At 35.1% G+C, this 21,707-nt stretch overlaps 1 protein-coding gene across 5 annotated transcripts in view; it reads right to left on the reverse strand.

The window, feature by feature from the left end:
- Ge-1 (Enhancer of mRNA-decapping protein 4 homolog Ge-1) overlaps positions 1 to 21,707 on the reverse strand; it is a 128,957-nt gene that overhangs the window by 62,057 nt on the left and 45,193 nt on the right. For 4 of the 5 annotated variants that reach the window (XM_081757538.1, XM_081757536.1, XM_081757543.1 and 1 more), the window contains exons 8-14: positions 19,731 to 19,920; positions 18,475 to 18,643; positions 11,887 to 12,051; positions 11,029 to 11,264; positions 4,124 to 4,273; positions 2,632 to 2,773; positions 559 to 619 (exon numbers count right to left, since the gene is read on the reverse strand). In XM_081757538.1, coding sequence (XP_081613664.1) covers positions 559 to 619; positions 2,632 to 2,773; positions 4,124 to 4,273; positions 11,029 to 11,264; positions 11,887 to 12,051; positions 18,475 to 18,643; positions 19,731 to 19,920 — 1,113 coding nt within the window. The remainder of the gene's footprint in view (positions 1 to 558; positions 620 to 2,631; positions 2,774 to 4,123; positions 4,274 to 11,028; positions 11,265 to 11,886; positions 12,052 to 18,474; positions 18,644 to 19,730; positions 19,921 to 21,707) is intronic. The other variant, XM_081757540.1, reaches the window with a different exon arrangement.

Genomic DNA, 21,707 nt, shown 5'->3' on the forward strand with positions numbered 1-21,707 from the left:
AATAACATTCTGTCTTTTTAACTTCTGTTTCTAGACGACTCTCGATGGAATTTCAAAGTAGAAAAAGAAAGTGTGCATACATCTTTACTGAATGAATTTTAATTTCCCCTACGAAAAACAGAATGAAAAGAAACTGGCCTTGCATTTTCATCAGATAATTAAGGAGGCTTTAATGTTTATAATTTCTTGAAGCAAAAGGTAATGAAAATACAACTAAGATGAGCTCTTTATTTTCTAACAATGGAATGTTGTCAATATATTTCTAGTGATATAACAACGCTAACTTTTAGGACAGAAGACAAAACGGTTATTTATAAGAATACAAGAGAATTACTGAAAACTTGCAAACCAATCACATCTTGTCCAACACAGTATCCCTGACTATTGTCCTGAGGGGAGGCTTGATTTTTGCTCAGAACCTATAGATCTGTAGTTTTAAATGCAATTGTTGAAAGTCACTACAGCAAGATTTTATGTTACTTTATCTTGAAGTTAATTAAATCTACCACACCAACAAATCACACAAAAATCACGATACTTTCAAATTTGTATACCTACCCTGTTTCTATCATGTCTTCCCTCAATGTCTTTCCACCGTGGAAATAACTGCGTTTCAAGCCTGAAAATATAAAATTATACCTTGACATGACAGGTGCACTTTTAACACATTATCACAATGCAATAAAGAAATTGTCAAATGATCCTTATACACTGTATATACATACGGACGACAGGATCACTTTCTTGAGTTGAGCTGATTTTGAGTTTAACATCCTTTTCAGCAGCGAGGCTATATGAGATGTGGCCTACTGATTAACGTGGAATGCGAACCACATGAACTCCCACCGGGAATGGAAACCGGGACTAGGATCACTTTCTTGTTTACATTTGAAAATTACATACCCCCCCCCCCAAAAAAAAAAAAAATCATGACTCAAAGAGCTGCATAAAAGTTAGATTAGAAGTATTCTACTAAGAAATCATTTCAAGCATAGATAACAAATACGATAAAACGGTAAACAAAATACAAAACTGACTGAAACATAGCTCTCATGTCAGAAGAACATTCTGGGCAACTCGAAACATTTTGCTATCCTGCAACTGAGACTAATGAAGCAAACGAAGGATTCTTCAATGAATTCATCTTGTATAACATACTTAAGATCTCTAGAAATATGTTTCGGTACAATAATACCCTCATGTAGTATTTTCATGAGGAATCCTACTTCCATGACTAGCAGTAACATGTTAGAAAAATGGTGAAGAAGTCTTCTCAGGTCAACTCTCCAGACAAAAGTTTAAATACTATTATTTGTGTCAAATGACAAATACCAGCATGGTATCTCAATAGCACTCTAATTAATAATTTAGGAAATTAGGCTAAAAGAATCTCGCATAAACCAATATAATTCATATTTTAAAAAGGGAAGTACGAAAAGGTACTTCAAACTAATAGAGAATTGGTGATTCACGAAGTGAATTAAAGTTAATAACAAATATAAATTTTGCCTCATGGAACACCAAAATTACGAAGGTTCAGACTCTCTATTGCACAAGATTTTTTATTTATTTTTTATTTTTAATCTGCGATCACACCGATCTCTGAAATCGAACGCTTTAGGTGCTGATGACTAAACAACACTTTCTTCTAAAAGTATCTACAACAGGCTTTCAGTCGTGGATTCAAAGGAGAGTTTGCGACTATGGATATATTCTTGAATTCAAATTTACACTTAATAAAATAATACTTATTGCAGCTCGTGTACTCTACTATGAACAAAACAACAGTGAATGTCTCTCGGCCTGAGATGGTTGTCTCTCCCGGATCCTAATCTGCGCCTGCAAGTTTCCTAAAATTATACAGGACTATTGAAAACAAAAACTGCTTCGCGACTTCATGTTTATGAAAAACTATTTGCTTTTCATAACCGTTGGCATCTTGAACCCTACACATTAAAACTTATGTTCACATATACATATGAAATTACATGACTGTAACCAATGTGTATTTTCAGAAAAAAAGGATTGCTAGTTATGACGGGCAGTCTAAAAGCACCCAGAATGTTGTAGTTTTGGCATTTGTAATGCAATCACAATGAATCTTGTTAGTACTGTCCTTAGGTTTGCCTAGTTATAAATTTTACAAGTGTGAACAGGTCATAACAACAAGTAGTGTACGATTACATAGCTGAATGGAGGAGTATACGGTGACCAATTGGCTTAATATCGTAATTACAGCAATGCGTAAACATGAAGTTCATGTGCAAAATGAGGAAATCTGCTTCAGAAACCTACTTTGATAGCCTTAAGAATAGTTTACGGTGACAATGCTCTAAGGAGAATTGCACAGGTATTCGTTTCACTATTGTAGAAGAGAAGGCGGCTGAATTTCGGATTATACCAAAAGGGGACTTCCATTGGTATTTCTAGCAATAGCAGGAACGGTGGAGCAAGTGTGTGTTTCGAAGGTGCCTACTTTGAAGGTGATGAAGTACATGTGTACTTACGTATATTGTGGTATAATATAGTAACAAAATTCCGTGAAATTTTTCGACTGAGCCTCGTATAGAATACTTAGTAATCAAATAGGTTCTAACATAGCTTTTCAACCACATTGTAGCAAAAACTTACTTGATTTTAGAGAAAGAATTTCTTGAACCTCTCGACTTGGACTGCTTCCTCCACTGGCAAAGCCTTCTCGCTGCATCTCAACTGGTTCCTGCATTTCCGATGTCGCCAAAGGTTTATCATTACAGGGAGGGCTGCTTGTAACCTTTAAACAATCAAAATGCGAACCTAAGATACTGTTTCACAAAAGTAAACATACGCAAAACAGCTATTATCGAATTTGACATTCCATTATTATTATGAAACAAGGCAAACTTTTTGTATATCGCAAAATGATTACGACAATGTAGCACGAACTTAGGCAACATTTTGGAAGTAATTACAATCATATACTTGCAACTAACTGTACTTGAAATTTCTACAAAATATCTTCTTGTTTGAGCTCAGCTTACAGTAAAGGACGTGGTGACATTCTCTATATGTATCAAGCTTTACTTACGACCATAGAACTAAAATCAAATATGGTATTTTAACAAAGATAAAATATTTCCCAGGGCACATAAAAAGAAGGTTAGTGGTTGTAAATCAAATATACTGACTCACTGATCGTAAAATCACCGAAAATATTAGAAGAATAACCTCTAAATTTTGTACAAATATTTCCTATATATCCTTGGCTAAGGATTGGATAGAGTTTTACTGAAGGAGGAAAACGGAAGTAATTTATTTAACTCCAACGACATCGAACTTGCAACAACAAGTATTTTGAAACTAGAAAAAAAAAAGTATATTTCAATTATGTTCCACAAACCTTACTTTTCCCGTGCGAAAAACCGGTATTCAATAGCAATACATATATAAAAAAAAACTGAAATGTTCTCTATTAAAAAAAAAAAAAAAAAAAACTATTTTGTCTCTCAAGTTAAACACAGGTTTGAGTTGCTGAAATAACCACACTGCCACTGAGTCACCATATTATCCTTTCATTTTTATGTGGTATACACAACATTCATTTAACTACCATGTCTGATTCGCCGCCATTAACTTCTAACAGGATACATGAACAAATAATAAAAAGAATGGATGCTAATTTTATTGAAAATGTACCAGAGTATCTTCGTCAAGTAGCTTATTGGGTTTTCACTTCATTTTTGTAAGTAAAGTGGTATTTATATTTCGAATCTGTCATGGCGTCAAGAATCAACACACATGGATAGATTCGCTCACCGATACTTTTTTTTTTTCTAAACTGAATGGACTGACGAATTTACTGTACTGAGATAAAACGTAATTTAAACTTCTAGTTCGTTTTTGAAAACGAATATTTCAATAATATTACGTGTGATATGTATCTCATTAAACAGTTCAGCACTGTCCAATACATTAACTGTTCTTTGTTTTCTTTCTTTCTTCCGAATAATTCCGCTTGTAATCAAAAACTGATACACTGACGGCAGCTGAATTAGCATTACTAGAGAAATTAATCGGAAGCTGCAAAATGCAGAGGTACAGTTTCAACATGCCATTGTTTATCCTATTCATGAAATACTCGTACCTTTCCTTGAGAAGCTGCCATCGCCATAATATCTTCGGGAGTAGAAATATGAGTTGGCATCAATGTCGGAGACGTAGACAGAGAAGTATCTAATATCCTGGATATATGTGGTGACGCAAGGGACTGAACATCTGCTGGTTGAAGAGGAACCTGATGAAATAAAATAATTTGTTCTTTATTTGAAACCGATCTCGTCTTCAAATTTGAGTTTCATTCTCAACTAGAAGACGTAGTTCCGACAGAAACAGGATAAATTCGGTTTCTGTTTGTTAATGATGAGTTAAAAGGAAAATCAAACGTAGCAACAGAGAAGTAATTGCTCATGAATGTGGAAAATAAACTTGGTAGGAGATGATGTACATCTATATTCACTTAACAGCTAAAACAAAGAGAACTCCGGCTGAAAGTAAATTGAGAAAAGTATATGATGTCAAGGAAGATTCGAGATGACAGAAGAATAATAACTGATGCTATTAAGTGATAGAATATTTTAACGTGAAGGAAAACGGCCAACTCAAGTTGTTTCTTTACATATAATTAGGTTTACGATACCTAAACAGTATTCTTCACGATTTTTTTAAAACACAAACTAGTTTTAACAATATATATGTATCACTCCAATTCGTACGTTTAGCTTTATGCCTTTCATCAATAACATAAATACATCTAAAACAACTTTCAAGATTCATCAAAGTAGGTTCATATTAAACCTGCAATGTGCAACAGCCAGCCCCAGGTCAGTTCCAACGCATTGAACCCTTTGATCTGGCCCGCCTGACCCGTTATTGAAAATTTATTTATGTAATCTCTTAAACTGAACTAATTTTTCTTCCTGGATAACTGATGCCCACCTTGAAAATATTCTCCGCGTTTGAACATCCAGTGTACAACCGAACACTCAAAGACTAGTACCGAACGTAAAAGGTCAAGTTTCTCCATTAAAATGGTAACTAGCCAGGTTCTTCTGTTTTTTCTCTTCTTCTTTCTTTTAGTAAGTCAATAAATGTATGCTGGTTACTGTTATAACAGTTTTTGTGTCCTTGTGATGTTAGTATACGATAAGCGGGTTTCTTCATTAAATACTCAAAGTCTCGATGCCAGTAAGTCCTCTATGATTGGCCCAACCCCTTGTTCCAACCTGCACATGCATGTATTAAAGCATTAATACATCTGACTAAGAACTATAAATCACAACGTATTTAAATAATGATAATATTCTTTCTTTTCTATCCAACATTGCCATTAGCAGTTTCATTTACTTGCATTCTCACTTACAACATCGCGTGAGGTTCACTCGGAAAAGGTACCAATGGTGGACACAAATTGAATATATGTGTAAACGTAAAAAATAAAAAATGAAGCCAATTAAAAATAGACTGATCGCAAGACTACTCAACACAAAAAACTTCTTAATACCGAGACTAATATCGAGGAGATTAAAACGGAAAACCTATAAAAGTGTAGTATTGTTTGAGAAGAAAAAGTGAATAACACGACAGGATAAACATAACCTCAGAGTTCGAAAACAAAATATTGATGAAATTCTTTCAAGTCAAAAGGTAACAATTGAGAAATTCTAAAGTAAGTCGTATCACAAAATATCGAATTCTTAGATCAAGACGCATAAATTGGGCGAGATACGTCACCTGGTAAGAATGATAGGAAATTCCAATTGAAAAAATTATTGGGTAAGAGAAAGTTGGATAAACCTAGAAGGGTGGAAGAAAATAATAATAATAATAATAATAAAAACAAGGCCACTGGCGAAATAAGTTTTACCAATCCCGACCGGAGTGGTTTAGCACAAGGTAGAGTCTAATGTTTCAGGATAGGATGCTTCTTTTGTTTCTGCGACGATTAACCTCAGATTCCTTACGCAGAGTTTCCACAGGATTTTGTAAACTGTTGTCACTGACATTCCCTAATAACAAAGGCTTATCTACTTCCCTAACATACCGGTAAGTTTAATTTTTCAACTTTTTTTTAAACCTATTAGTTAAGTTAGATATCTAAAGTAAGGCACTAACTTCCTATGAAATGGGACAGCCGAAGAAATATGCATGGCCAAATATATATATATATATATGTTAAATCAATTTACGCGATAGGGACTTATATGTGACATACACCTGGTATTAAGACTATCAGCTGTTGAGGAGGTCCAACACCAAAGACTGTCATTAGATCCTGATAAAATTTATATGGAACTTACAAGAAAATATACTCTTTAAAACTGAAAACGAATAATCAAAATAAATACATTTGTAATGAAGTTATGCGTGAGCTTGCTTACAATGAAATCGGTTAATTAAGTTATTAACACTATCAACCATTGAGAAGTTTCATGGTCTAGGTCCGACGACTATCATCAGATCCTAATGAAATAAATATGGGAATACCGCGAGAGCATACTTTTTCATACAAAAAGTCAACTCCTATGTCGATATTATGTGTAATCATACGGACAATTATGGTATGAACACTATTACCTATTCCGAAGTTTCAAGAGTTAGCTCCGAAAACTCTTATTAGATTCAAGCAACTTCTGTGGAATCATCGGAAAAGAATATTTTTTATTTTTTAAATAAAATGTGCACCTGTGTCGAACAATTATCTGAATATATGCACAACATATATACATGGTAACCAAAACAGTTCTTGCCATTTCTGACGTTCTGATTAATCATGTGCTTACAAAGAGGAATCGAAATGACGCACGTGCCTGCCAAGCGATTGGGAGTTAGTCTGATCTTCAGTAATACAGTCACGTTGCACACATACCTCAGTCACAGCTCGTCCAATGTCGAAGAGAAATGGAGGTATTGAAGCAGTTTGTTCGTGTGTGTTTTTTGTATGACTTTACAGTGGGTCTATCAGCTCCCAATGCCAGGCATTTGGGAAGAATGCCATGAACGAACGCGCGCCAGGCATTGGTTCCAGAAGTCCCGTTTGAGAGATGTAAGCCTTTCGGAAGAAAAGTGAAATGAAATTTTTGAGTTTTACTTCCCTCGGTTATGCCGGCTAGGCTAAAGGAGACGGTGAGGATGAGTGATGAATACAATGGTGGAATGAAGAAAGTGGGAAAAAACTGGAGAACCACGAGGAAACCCACGCACACGGTGTTTGTCCACCACAAAGTTCACTTGGCGGGAGCTAGGATCGAACCCGGGACCCTAAGCACCAGAGGTGAACGCTCTACCACTGAGCTACCGCAGCCCCCAGCCTTTCGGAAGAATCTCGCAATGGACAACCACATGTGTTGGATGACGAGGCCCTGAAAGCAGCCATCGAGGAGGACAGTGGACTGACATGTGATGAACTTGCATAAAAGTTCCATGTTTCCGCTAACACAACACACACTGTTGGCAGCCAACAAGGAACAACGAGTGACCGTCTGTTTGTCCTTGCTCACTCGGCACTTGAATACACCCATCTTTGATCACTTGCTCACTGGTGACAAAAAATGGGTCCTCTATGATATTCGCAAGCGTACAAGCCATTGGTTGTCGCCACGTGACCCTGTTTCTCACCTCAAAACCACCTATGCACACACTGTATGATATAACTCGGCAAGTGGTGCATTACAAGCTTCTTCCACCTGGTCAGACCATTACTGTTGACCTCTACTCTCAGCAGTTGCACAGGGTGCACCGTGTATTGCAGCAGGAGCAGGCAGTGGTTTATCGCAAGGGTATGTTGTTCCTGCACGACAATGCTAAGCCACATGTGACAAAATGGATCCGGGAGACCCTTCAGCAACTTGGCTGGGAGACAGTGCCATGCACCATATTTAACGTACTATACGCCAACAGATTACCACCTGTTTCATTCCCTCAACAACCACCTCGTGGGAGATCCTTCGCAAATGAGAAATATCTGTGGAATGAACTTATGGACTTCTTGGCTTCCACGACCACCGAGTTTTATCACCAGAGTATTGTACAGTTGCAGGGACGTTGGCAAAATGTGCTATATGCTGATGGAGATTACTTCGAAAAATAAAAAATGAAACGAAACGAAATCTTTTGAGTTTTACGTCCCACGATTATGCCGGTTAGGCTAAAGGAGACGGTCGAAAAATAAAGTACGTACTGTCCACTGTATTGCTATTTGTTTATTACTGCTCTAGAAAGGCAATAACTTTTTTGGTTACCTTGCATAAACGGGTAAAATTGATTTTTTTTAAGTCGGTTAAAAGACATATGTATCTAAGCTCAGAAGATCAGAAACGTCACTGATATATTAAGGGATTATTCAAGACGCTGTAGCTCAAATGCTTTTAGATTTAAGAACCTAATCATAAATCATGGCAGAACACCTTGATATAATTTAATTCATCTGTAACCGGTTTATTCTATTGCTGCGTTGATTAATCTCCAAGTCCCAAATAACTCTTACTTCAAAGTTACCTTCATTATCGAGAGCGACTCTGTTTCCCTGATCTTCCTGACTAAAATCAAATTCCCTAATTTGCCAGGTTTGTGGTAACCCTGTTAAGCCACTGACGATTAAGATATGGCTAATTACGTTTTAAAATATTCAATTTCTAGTATATTCACATGAGTTATAGTTTGAAATTCTATACCTATCAATGCCAACTGATTTATTTGCACCGTTGTATTCCGAACACTTAAGTAATAGCACAGATAGATACTAGATCGCAATTAGCCCATGTATAATAACGAAGTACGTTCTTACTTACCTAAAGGAACAAAGAGAAATACGTATAGCAAAGAAGATGGGACGAGGCAAGAGAGTGGAGTACACAAGTGTTGGCAGTGTACGAGTAACTATAGATCCACGAGTGGTCTATCTGCAAAATACATGTTTTTTTTGTGACCAGTACCTTAGTCATCACCACCAGGTTTCTCGTCACCTTTTTTCTGTTGCTGTGGTCTACTGAGAAAGGAAAGGAGGAGTGACACAATAAATGGTGAGGTCACAGGCCAAAGAGTTGGAAATGGCTATAGCACGTACTATAGTTAATAGTAATCCCGAATGTATGCTTTCCTCTTTAATTAATCTCTCAAAATTTCAGTTTGGACGTTATACCTGTATTTCAACTTTATTATATTTAGTAAAATAATGCAAATATCCTACCATGAATAAAGGAAATATTTGATTAACACCGCAATGGACGACTTTAGTTTGAAGTGCAGCTATATTCATCGCGAAATTGACACATATAAAGCTCATGAATCGTCTTCAGAGGAATAGTGGACCATTCTTCATGCAATGCAGCACTCAGTTACGATTTATTCGGCAATCATTATCAATCAAATTTAATATTAACAATGAAAATAATAATAACAAAACTTTCAAAAATAATAAGTAATTAAACTATGCAGACCAAATAATCATACGTAATGTGATACCTTTAAGGGCTTATTACGTAAACTTCCAGACCACCTAGCACAGGTGTTTCTATTATATAGTTACAAAGTCACGTGTCGTCCGAATTAATAAAAAGAAAAATATTTAAAAATATGAATAATTTTGGACATTTATTCTTGTGTACAAATGAAATACGACCGAACAAAAATTTTAAATATTTTTATATTTAGTTTTGCAAACCTGATTGATGTCCACGAGAGACTTGGCAAAATAGCGTAAGTCACGATGTTCACGTTACTTTTTGGGCTTTGACTCTTTCTAGAGTTGGTCTATCTCACAGAACAATCATTTAAACGCCTGTCCTTCCATATAATGCAGTGAAACTTTTACCATGATCTTGCGGAACACGGAAGGGATTTATTCTACTTTTCACAGTAAGTAAGTAAGTAAGTAAGTAAGTAAGTAAGTAAAAAAAAAAAAAAAAAAAAAACCAGGACGAGCACACATTATTTCAAGGACGAGAACTCAAAAGTAGATTTTCGAAACATTATGTCTGGTTTGCCATAACTTACTTTCTCAAATATTTAAGGAACGAATTGCAATGTTACTGTAAAACCAAGCATGGAACAGACAAATATATATTACACTTCTAATTTCAATCAATAATCATAAAATACAAATAACTAGAGAACAACCAATTGTCAAATTATGAGTAGCCGAGAACAATCAGAGGATTCAGTAAATTCGGTTTTTGCGCTGGATTTGCGGAACTTCATGTATGTTTTCTGCTTCCTCATGGATATAGTTAGCAAATGCGTCTACAGCATCCAATTCCAGGGTTCGATTTCGCTAGAAACATACGTGATTCAGATTCTATGTTAAACATTAGACCTAAGTCTTAGTGCTGAAAATGAATGGTCTAATGAATTACTCATTTGCTTTAGAAACAACAGAAATCGAATGCATACTTGAATTTCAACATATGAACATATTACTGTATCCTTATTTTGCAAGTTCATAAATATTATAAATATACGAGAAATGAAACTATTTAACTTTCCATTATTACTTACTTTTTCTGTATCAATTTCAAATTACACTGTTAGTTAGTATGTATATTAATAGGGACGTAACCGAATGGTTTTAACAGAATCGATTGAAAAATTCAAATTGAAAAAACAGGTTGAGCAGTGTTGGAAAACTTTTTTTTTTCTTGAATTCTTTGTGCTGACTAAAGTATTTAAAATAAGTTCAATAACTCTGTATGTAAGGCATATATTGGATATGTGATTATTCAAAGGCAAATTCGTTACTATCTTCCGGGTAATATTTGTGCGCCACAACAGAACTTAAAAAAAACATCAAAATGAAAAATCACTGGTGGTTCTACAAACAGGGGAAAAGGAGAGAGGGCAATGAAGTCGCCACTGAGGTCAGTTACTTGATAATCTCTTATACTAGTGCCATATAATATCTATTCTTTTCGATACCTGCACCTTGCCTTTTACTGATCAAGTGTTCTATTCTCTGTGATAGATTTTAAAATCCTACATATCAATTCTGTATCCTACCTGAGACAAACTCTGAGGACTCCTTTCAACTGGGCTGTCTTTTTTGGCTGGTGAACTAAACGCATCAGGTGTCATTAAATTTAACTGTGAGGACTGCTGCTGCTGTTGAGCACTTCGATTAGCTGGAGGTTGATCTGGAAGATGGTTAGCTGGTAAATCAGAAATGGAATTCTCCAAGTCTGACACAGAGCCACCCGCTAGGCTTGTTGAAAGGTCCGAAAATCCCTCTCTGAAAACTGATATCCAGGGAGAAAAAATAAATAAAATACAATAGAACAAAATTTAAATTTTGTTATTACTTCTAAACTTTCTAATATTTTCTAAAAATTTAACCAGAATTCATATTACCTTCATTCCCTCATTCATATTACTTTCATTTCCGTTGTTTATTCTGTCAACGACACGTGAAATTCACAAATTTTTTAGACATGTAAAATTAAGCAACACAGAATACGAATTTCTTGAATATACAACGCCATAAATTTCAGATGTTTGTTTCAAGCTTACGCGAGTTAGTGTAAGTTTCAATTACTTAAAATAAGATTGATATCGAAAAAGTTTTTCGTTATCAGATAATGAAAAAGTAACACTTAACAATCAAAAACTAAAGTGCAATGTCTTTACAACTGGGATATTTTAATTGTAATTCTTACTGTGCTAATATTAGTTATTGCAAGCGATATCATGTCATCTAGATTCGAATCCGCAATCACGTGTACGAATGGCATGTACACTGACTAGAGGAACAAATTTACCGTAATATACTGGTAAAAGGAATATACGACACTTGAATTAAAAAAAAAAAAAAAAAAAAAAAGTACAATTCTTCCTTAAAAATTACCGTATTGCTAAACTTACCTAAGGAGTCATGAGAAAGCGAGGAGAGAGATTTGCTCGTGGTGACAGGCACAGACGACGTTGGTTGGAACGCAATATGGCACTCCTGGAAAGATTTCGGTTGAACGAGATACACCCTCACAACAACACCTTCCACATATTGCTGTCCATCATCGTACACATCATCTTAAAAGTAAAATCCAAGAAACACATAAAAATGAACTCTCTAGTTAACGTTATCATCTGACAAAATTAAGTTCTCTTTGAATGCATTGATCGCTCAAATTTTGTTTTGTCAGACGTATTTTCTGTGAAAGAACCTTAAATTTGAAGTACTATGCTACAATGAAACCTGTCTGGACACCATTGACAAGTGGCCAACTTAAGAGAGGTGGGTAACTTACAGAAAATAAATGTATAGCCGTTCGAAATGAGAAATATCTGTGTAGAGGGGAGACGGAGTAAAGAATGGAAATAAGGTTAAATCTATTTTCAGAATCTGGGGATAAAAAACGGTTTATCCTTGATATTTCTGTATAGGAGGGATGAGGTATTAAAGGTTGCCAGTATGATGCAATGAATTTACAGGACACATTGATCTCCAAAAATGTATACCAGAAAATCACCACTCAGGAACCGCGATCGTGATTTACATCACTTTTTTTGTACAATGTTTTCTATTAGTGTAATTTAGAAACTATGCATAACTGAAGTAAATGAGCATAGTAACTGAAACAAATTGTTGTTGAAAAATAAATAATTCGGTATAATAAATTTCATGCTATTGATTTCCAACAATGACAAGCATGAAGAGAGGCTGTTAGAAAGGTTTCGAGAGGACCATGTCATATAGGAATTTAGTAACTGTTTATTACCGGAGTAAGTTGTTAGTTCAACATTTCAGTGCTTGTGTCAATCTCGGTAGTCTTGCTAGTTTCTTGATCTTTTGTTATGTTTTGTTAAATGCGATATTATTTGTCATGGCTATTATTTAAAAAAAAAAATTCTTATCAATTGTTCATATTATGATAAATCTGAATCTGCTTTGAAAATAGCCCTTCATCGCACGATGTCCTGTGGTAAAATAACACTGCCTCCCCGTACCAGCAAAATCGACAACTCGGAAATATAAGATACACAACATCAGAGATTTTTCCCGTGGCGAATAGCCAGTATTTAGAAGAAAATCTATTACAAATTGTAATATAAGCACTTCTAATGTGGTAAGAACTTAAGTATTAATTTATATTTTATAAATAATGGAATGTAAAAACAAATATTTCTACAATATAACATACTATATAATATAAATAGTAAGTGTATTAATTTGTCATTCCATACACTGATTTAATTTCAAACTACTGAAAATACCTACAAAACGTTACGGCACATTATTTATTTTCTCTCTCTCTCTCTCTCTTTTCCACCTACAACGATAGACGCAGATAAAATTGTATATTGTAGGAAATACACTGTCCCATTCCTCTAAGCAGCAAATCATGAAAGCAGTTCTGATGTGGATTTACTACGTAGATACAACTACATTCGCCTCTTAGCCAGCAACCAGCGTAACGGAAAAAAGGAAAGAAATAAAGAAACTTGTCATATTACTTTTCTTTCTTTTTAACACTACAATAAAAATCTGATCGTCTCTTCCTGCAAGCTACCCAGAGAACAAGCATTATACAACGAAAACACAAGCAAAATCGTCTCAACTGAACTACCAATGTTTTGGAATACAGAAAGGAATTTTAAAAAATGTCTAATTGTGCGATCTCTGTTTTAACAACAATAAATAATACTTTGTACTTTTTGAGTAGTTACTTTCAACAGATTTTTTTTTTGTTTTTTTTTTTTTTCTTTCTTCCCTCCCTCAGATTTACTGACCTCCAGAAACAAACAACAGTTTGTAAGAAATTAAGATCAGATAGGTATCCAACATACAGAGGTAAATTTAACATAGAAATAACATTCCTCCAATCTCAAGTCTTACAACAGACAGGTGGCCAACTTACATAGAAATACGTAATACATATCTAATCGGAAAATCCAAGTTCAACAAGAAGAAGGCTAAATAAGGCAAGTGGCCAAGTTAAGAGGTTTTATTGTGTTTTCCTTCACATTTTGTTAATGACAGCTCTGGCTCTATGTTCATGGTACATATATAGGTTTGACTCAAAGAAACATTGGAATGAGAATAAAGGAACATACGAAGTATGAAAAAGATCAAGATTCTACTATCAGGATCAAAAAAACAATTAGGTATTTCGAATCATAAAATTTAGGACGTCAAAATTATCCTTAAAAATGCTTCACATACAGAAACAAACATTTTTGAGTCACTCTATACTAGAATTAAAAATACAATGTTGAACCTGCATCAAGACTACTTAGATGAAGTTTAAAACTTTGTCATGAACCGTTTTAATTACAAATTTGGGACTCTCACACATTAAATTCACTGATTGAAAGCCGCAATACTGTTCCTTGCTATGTCTGCTCAGAGGTGTCATAATAAGCATTAATTATGTGTACTTTTCAGATTTCTTAGCTCTTACGAAACTCCTACTGTTACTTAATATTCTTGCCTTCGAACAATACTTTCGAAACTATGACCAACCACTTCTCTCCATGAAGGCCATTAATAATCAAATTTCTACATAATACACTCCACAGATAAAATAAAAAGTCCAAAATGCTCTTAACTCACTGCAATATTCTCAGGTTAATTATCAAAACAAAGGTGTCAAGAACATTTCTCGTCTTAAATTGCCTTTTACAATAACTTTTCAAATTAATATTTAAGTAAGCCATTTGGAAGACCATCTTATGAACAAACACACAATCCATCATACTCTTCACTTTTGATTTCTCAGATTGTTCATTGAAATCAGTCCATTTTTCTGGTTACACAATTATCATTTTCAAGAATCACTGGTTAATGAAAACAAGATACAAAGCGATAACATAAAAAACAAGAAAATGCACACTGTGTTCTATAAAGGTAACCAAGAAAGTTCAGTCGCTTTTTCGCCCACCACCTTCGAACATCGATATGTCACCTAAGACGTACCTGGATGATCAAAAATAGTCCCCATCAGCATCGACGACTTTCTGCCAACGTTCTGGAAGGAGGCCATGGATTCCATCGCGATAGAATTTGGTGGGCCGTGAAGCGAAGAAGGTATCAAGTGTATTTTTCACCTCTACTAGGGATTTGAACTGGCGTCCTCTAAGGTGATTGTCAAAGAAATGGAACAGGTGATAATCGGACTGTGCAATGTCCTAAGAGTATGACGGAGGCAATAGTTTTCCCACGTAGAATGGTGTCCCGGGCCACCCTAGCCACGTGGGGCTTAGCGTTGTCCTGTAGGAGTAGAACCCTTTTGCCATTAAGTGTTGGCTCTAGAGTTTTGAGTTCTTCTTGAATACGGATCAACTGCTGACAGTACATAGATGCACTTATGCTCTGACCAGCAGGTAGAAATATAAACAAATACTAAAACTCTCTAAAACGTTTCGGAATATAAAATCAATTACGAAAGTCGTTAAAATGTAACGAGATATTAATTACAGGGTTCTCATTCTCTTTCCCCCCAAAAAATCCCAGGACATTTTCAGAACAAATCACCAATTTTCCAAGACTTCGACACAGGGAGGTATAGCAGGATTGCAACTGTACGTTCAAAACTCACAACAGTGAAACGAAAAGTACAGTAGCGTATGCAATGGATATTAATGCACGTACAGTATTAACACACAATAATTAAACACACACAGCGGAGCGTAATGTGTCTTTTTTTCCTCTCCCAGTTCCCCTTGTAGCGACCCGATCCACCCACATCCAGTATATGTATTTTCATTCTTACTACATGACATTTTAATTGTGCACCGAACAAATTTACAAACAACAAAAACCTATTTTTCGTACATGGCATCTTCACTGCGTGAGAGTGTAACAGATATAATTAGGGAAAAACAAAAGGAATTATATTACAAAATTTTCAACTGAGTATGGAGTTGTATGATTTCCTCATCTATAGACATAATTTCTTTCTTCTTTAGCGAAGCTGCTCTACGAATAGCATTTGACTTTGTCAATAAAGTAAAGCAAGACTTCTGGTCTGCTTCATACGCAAGCTGGTTTGCTTCAGTCTTCGAAGTTTCACTTGTTTCCATCAATTTAATTTTCTTTCTCTGCAGCTGCTGTACATTTTTACTTATCTCATTCCTGTTGCTCTGCACTTGATTTTGTCTTTCAACAGTCTTTATTTTGTCCAGCTCTGCCATATAGTGTTGCCTTGCATGGAAGGCATGATTGAGCATTTCTTTCATGAAGTTGATTGAAGTAAGGTCTTTATGGGAAATGTTATCATACACCAATCTATAGAGGACTGATACTGGTACAAACAGGCCCGTATTAGATAAGTGCTATTCTGTGCTCGAGCACAGGGCGGCGAAATTTTGGATTGTTGAAAGATTCACAATAAAGTAATATTTAAAACTAGCAACCCCCAGAGTACCGCGCAAACGCGAGAAAATATGTTAATATGTTTAATTCCATCTAATTACAGTAGTTACTGATTAGCTAGCTCATCTGATTATTTTTAAAAATCATTCTCTCCCACCCCAAGGGATGAGGACGAACATCATGAAAACTGATACCGATAAACTGAGCGACATCGAAAATTATGAATTCAATACTAATATCTGTCGTTTTCGATTGCTTTTAAAATCTCGTCCTCTCCTTGGGGACTGGAGTATGACAAAGCTGAATAGGATTAAAACCGTCACTACTCATCTCAACTATCCCCGAAACTATAAATTCAATTCTAATATCGGCCGTTTTTGATTATTTGTAAAATGTCTTCATGTTATTCTTTAGCTGGTATGTTTGCAAAATCACGGCTTGTTCCCTTGTTTGAGACATAAGTTTGTGCGAGGGGGGGGGGGGTATTTAAAGCACAGAGGCGCACAAAGCACAGTTTCTGGAGGATAGTGATAGTGAAGACAGCATCCAAGAATGGGTTGACAGACTAGTGGATGAAAGAAGAGAAGTTCTCCCAGTCGACCACCCTGTTGTGTGAAAGAAAGCCCACCAACTACCCACACACCCAAGATCATGACAAATTATTATTTAGCACAAAAACAGGAATAGCAAACAAAAACAGCACTCAATTAAAACCTTCATTATAATTATGAAAAATTTAACATTCAGTATTTCTGTAAATTTTAAGGACAGAAATGCATTTTCAAGGACATTTCCAGGTATTCCAGGATTTCCAGGACGAGTGGGAACCCTGTTGATTAGTTTTCATTTTACTATAGTTATGTATTTCTCAAAATTATTCAAATGCTGGAAGATCACAGAACGATCGAATGTTGAAACTATTTCTTAATAGGTAACCACATGCTGTTATACTAAAAGAAATTGAAATTAATGATTCAGTGTTCTACATCGAAGATGCAGATCATTTTTCACGCCTTAGCTGCTTGAAATTTGAGAACACAACGTTGTTTAAAGCTCTTTCAGTTTAAAGTCTTTTCTGATGAAGTGACAAGAATAGTGAACATGGAAAAGTTATGTCAGATTTTTCTACAGAAAACTGGATAAAACGACCATTTTTTCGATGTTTCTCGATAGCGGCAAGTGTAAAAATTCGATTTGTATGAAAAATTTACACCGATAGACATTAAAAACGAACACCAAAGACACATCGGATTGATTCCGCATGGAAAAACAGTAAAATGATGAGAGCTCCGTGGCACATAAAGTATGGCGAAACGCCTCCTACAAACGCCGAATGGACGCAGACCAGAAACGTAGTTCAATGTTGACGTGACACGCGTGTGTTTGGAACGTCGAACAATGCTGACGTAATTCAAGTAGTTTCAGCCTTTGAAAATAGAAGAATAGTGGCAATTCGTGACTACGAATTATTCTTCCGAGATGAAGTGGACCAACGCGCAACTGACTTCTGGATTTTGCTAGGCCCTCACGATGCTGTCACATCTCACCGAGTGGTAAATGTAATCACCACGTGCACTTTAAGCTATATGTCTGCGACAGTTGCCAACCTCTTCCTCCTGGCGTAACACTTTCAATTTCCAACACTGTATTTGTAATAATTTATGGACTTGGCTCTTTCCCTCTTACTAATAAAGAAATATGTAAGTTTAACTCTTGTTTCTCGTCAAGAAAGAGAGTAAGACGTATCAATAGTACAGACGTACAGATGGATGTTCTCCTTCGATATTAAAGAAGGAAATATCTGGACTGGTGACAAACAAAATGTACGACCTCCGAGTTTATCAGTCCATCAGTTTTATAAATTATTTTTCGAACTTTTTTGACTTCTTTGAAACTAATAGAACTAAACTCTTAATAATCAATGAGAAAAAGGTGTATAGAGAGCAGTGCCCACTGAATCATACTGTATAAGAATACCAAATGAATTCATTTCTCTTAACATATAATACTTAAGTATGAAGATAGATTATTAACTAATATTTAGTTTTCATAACCTGAAGTTAATATATTGTGTCAATAAATAAGTCTATGAAAGTACAGAAAAATTTATTCAACGGTAGTAGTATGTTAATACTAACCTCCACTTAGATCCTCAATGCTAAATGAAGCGTTATGTTTGAACTTCCTGACTCCTGCGTCAACAATGCCAAATCCCAGCATGGGGTACGGAAGTGCAAACTCGGACACAGAACACACAAAAGCCGTGGTTTCAGATGGTTCCTGGTGAATCTGAAGCACGTATAATACCTGCAAAAAAGACGAAAATATCCATGAACATTACAACAGGAGAAAATGAAGAATGAATTTAAACTATGCTATAGATGTGTATCACGAAGTACAGTCGTTATATTATTTTAATAAGATGATAATGTCCGGCACAGAAATTAAGCAATTACACATAGGCTGAAACACTACCTTAGAGATATATGAATAACCAATAAGGTTTTAAACAATTTACCATGTTAATAGTGAACAGGTTGTAAGAACTCTTGCTTCTTGGTAAATCTCCATTTAATTTTGCTAGTTTTATTTCCTCTACCCATCCTTCGCAGTTATTTTTGTTCAGCGAATAACGTTAACTGGTGACAACAAACACGTATGTTGTGAAGATTCGAATTGGAGGATTATTCAGCTACAGTATATGTAAATATACACTTATTTCACACCACCACAAAAAAAAAAAAAAAAAAAAAAAAAAAAAAAAAAAAAAACTCATTCAGACAACCGACTTTTAAATTCTGTAGCGCTTGTGAAGGAAGCTAAACTAATCTGATAAAATATTAGATTTAAACTAATGTTATAGTTATAATAAAACCCCTAACTAATGATTAAAGGCGTCTTATGTCAAGAAAGATTAAAGGAACAAATTATCTACTTAAGTCAAAAAGAGTACTACAAGTGTTCGAAAAATCTGAAACTAACTACTATCAACGGATTCAGAGTCAGGATGAATATCAGTGGGATTCACACACGCAGTAATGTTGGGATCAAAGTAGGGCAGCACTAGATCTCTCTTCTTACTTTGAAAAGCCTCCCAACCACACTCCTAGACAAAAACACCCTAGATAACGAAGATTTGAAAGGAAAAGAAATTGTTGAATATTCTTTTATCAAGAAATACATAAACTGTTTCCAAGAAACAAATTACAAATGTCAGTGAATAAATTACTGTAGTATATTTTGATTATATTTCATACATTAGCTTTAACTATCTTTAGGTTTACAAATTATTCCATTCTATTATCTTGAAAATTTAGACCACAACTAACGTCATTCCATTTACTCACCATAAACAATTAAAACTTAAAAAGATAATCTAAACGCAGCTACTCACCCGTCTGTCTATATCTGATAACAGCAAATAGCCTGCTCCTAGATCTAGACCTGCTTTCAGCATACATTCATTTTCACCTAACTCTGGTTGAAATCGAATTGTCTGAAGACATGTCCATGATTCGCATGACCATATCTTTAACTCGGAATTGTTTTGAGCACCTGTTACAGCAAATTTCCAGAACTGTACCCTACAAAAGCAAAGTATTTCCAGTTAATAGAACTGTCACCTCGTAGCAAAACAATAATTAATATAATTATGGAAGAACCATAATCAGAGCATGCTACATTTAGCTATGTAATTAATATACATAAATCTAAGTTTTAAATTAATTACCTATATATTATATACAGGGCTACTATAAATGATTCATTCGTTTTCAAAAGGCTATATTTATGAAGTATTACACGTACAAACATGAGAAGGATATGAAAATAGCCACAAATTCACAAAAAGTGTATTGTGCATTCCAGAAGGTGGCAGCACGAGTTTAATACCCATCCAAAATGGAGGTAAAGCAAGAAGAGAGCTTTTGTATGGTAGAATATGTGAGATCTTCAACTGTGACCAGCACAGGTTACCTGAATATGCTGTAACTGTGGTTGTTTTCGCAACTGGTTGCTGCTTTCACGGATTTTGTCTTTAACAAGACGGAGCATCCCCCTCATTCAAACGTCCAAATTCGTGAATACCTAAATGATGAACTTCTGCATTGTTGGATTGGATGTGTTGTGAGGATGACATAACTTTGTTCCCTTGGTCCTCAAAGATCATCTGATTTAACGCCCTGTGATTTCTTCCTTTGGGGTTACATGAAAAACCTTGCTTTAGGTATCCCCCATTAACACAAACACTAGTCCAGCTCAGGAAACGTATCAATGCTCCAATATAGACCATTTTGACAGAACGACACTACGTTATGTGTAGAACGAGACTGACTACTGTCCAGACGTGTTGCCCTGTGACCAAAGGGGTCCATATAGAACATTTGTAGAGGGTGAAGAAAACTTTGTAGATGATGCAGAAACAATACTTTTGAAAATATACTGTCTGAAAGCAAATGAATAATTTACAGCAGTTGTGTATATTATGTAATATTATATATATATATATATATATATATTACAATTTGAAATAAGGAATATTTTGCGATCGTAATAAAAGTCATGTAATCTCGAACAGTTATTAAAATCCTTCGAGTGTGGTAAGATGATTCTTCGGACTGCTACTGTATCTTAAGTACGCTGACTAAGGGTTTATTATTATTATTAGTCGAAGGAAGTCATCTTAGCGAAACAATAAATAAATTATTATTCGATGCAAGTATTGAGCAAAACAGTGTATGTCAACACTGACAAACCACGTGAAATTAACTTTCAATAATGTATTATTAGTTTTAAAATTATTGACGATATTGTCTCAATACACGTAAGTTCGCTTTGTCTGTGATAATAATAATAATAATAATAATAATAATAATAATAATAATAATAATAATAATAATAATAATAATAATAATAATAATAAAATAAAGTTGTTCCTTCTGTATGGCAAGGAACTGATATAACGCATACTTCGTCTTCGTAGTTGCGTTCACCATGCTTATTGCTGTCACAGTCGACAGTATACGACGCTGTAACATTTCATTGCCTCATACTGCAAGAAAGGATTTTTAAGTCCCACTTTTTTCCACTCTGCGAAATTGCTTGCGTCCTTTTCTGGTGAATGTCAACTTTGGTATTGGTTGCTCTAAGTTGAATGCAATTTCTCCATGCTTAGGGCCCCAATAGTCTTGTTAAATATCAACATTACTATTCATACTGAGTTGTTGTACTGAACTCTTCAACTTCGCTATTCGATTAAGTCTCATAGTTGCGTGCTTTGCTTATATTTGAATACCTCTCATTTAAGTAACTGCTGTCATTTGATTAGCAAACAATATCGGGCATGGCGTTCGCGACCTCAAAGTCAAATATT

This window comes from Thermobia domestica, chromosome 1, assembly GCF_964235325.1.
Source record: "Thermobia domestica chromosome 1, izTheDome1.hap1.1, whole genome shotgun sequence".
Classification (NCBI taxonomy): domain Eukaryota; kingdom Metazoa; phylum Arthropoda; class Insecta; order Zygentoma; family Lepismatidae; genus Thermobia; species Thermobia domestica.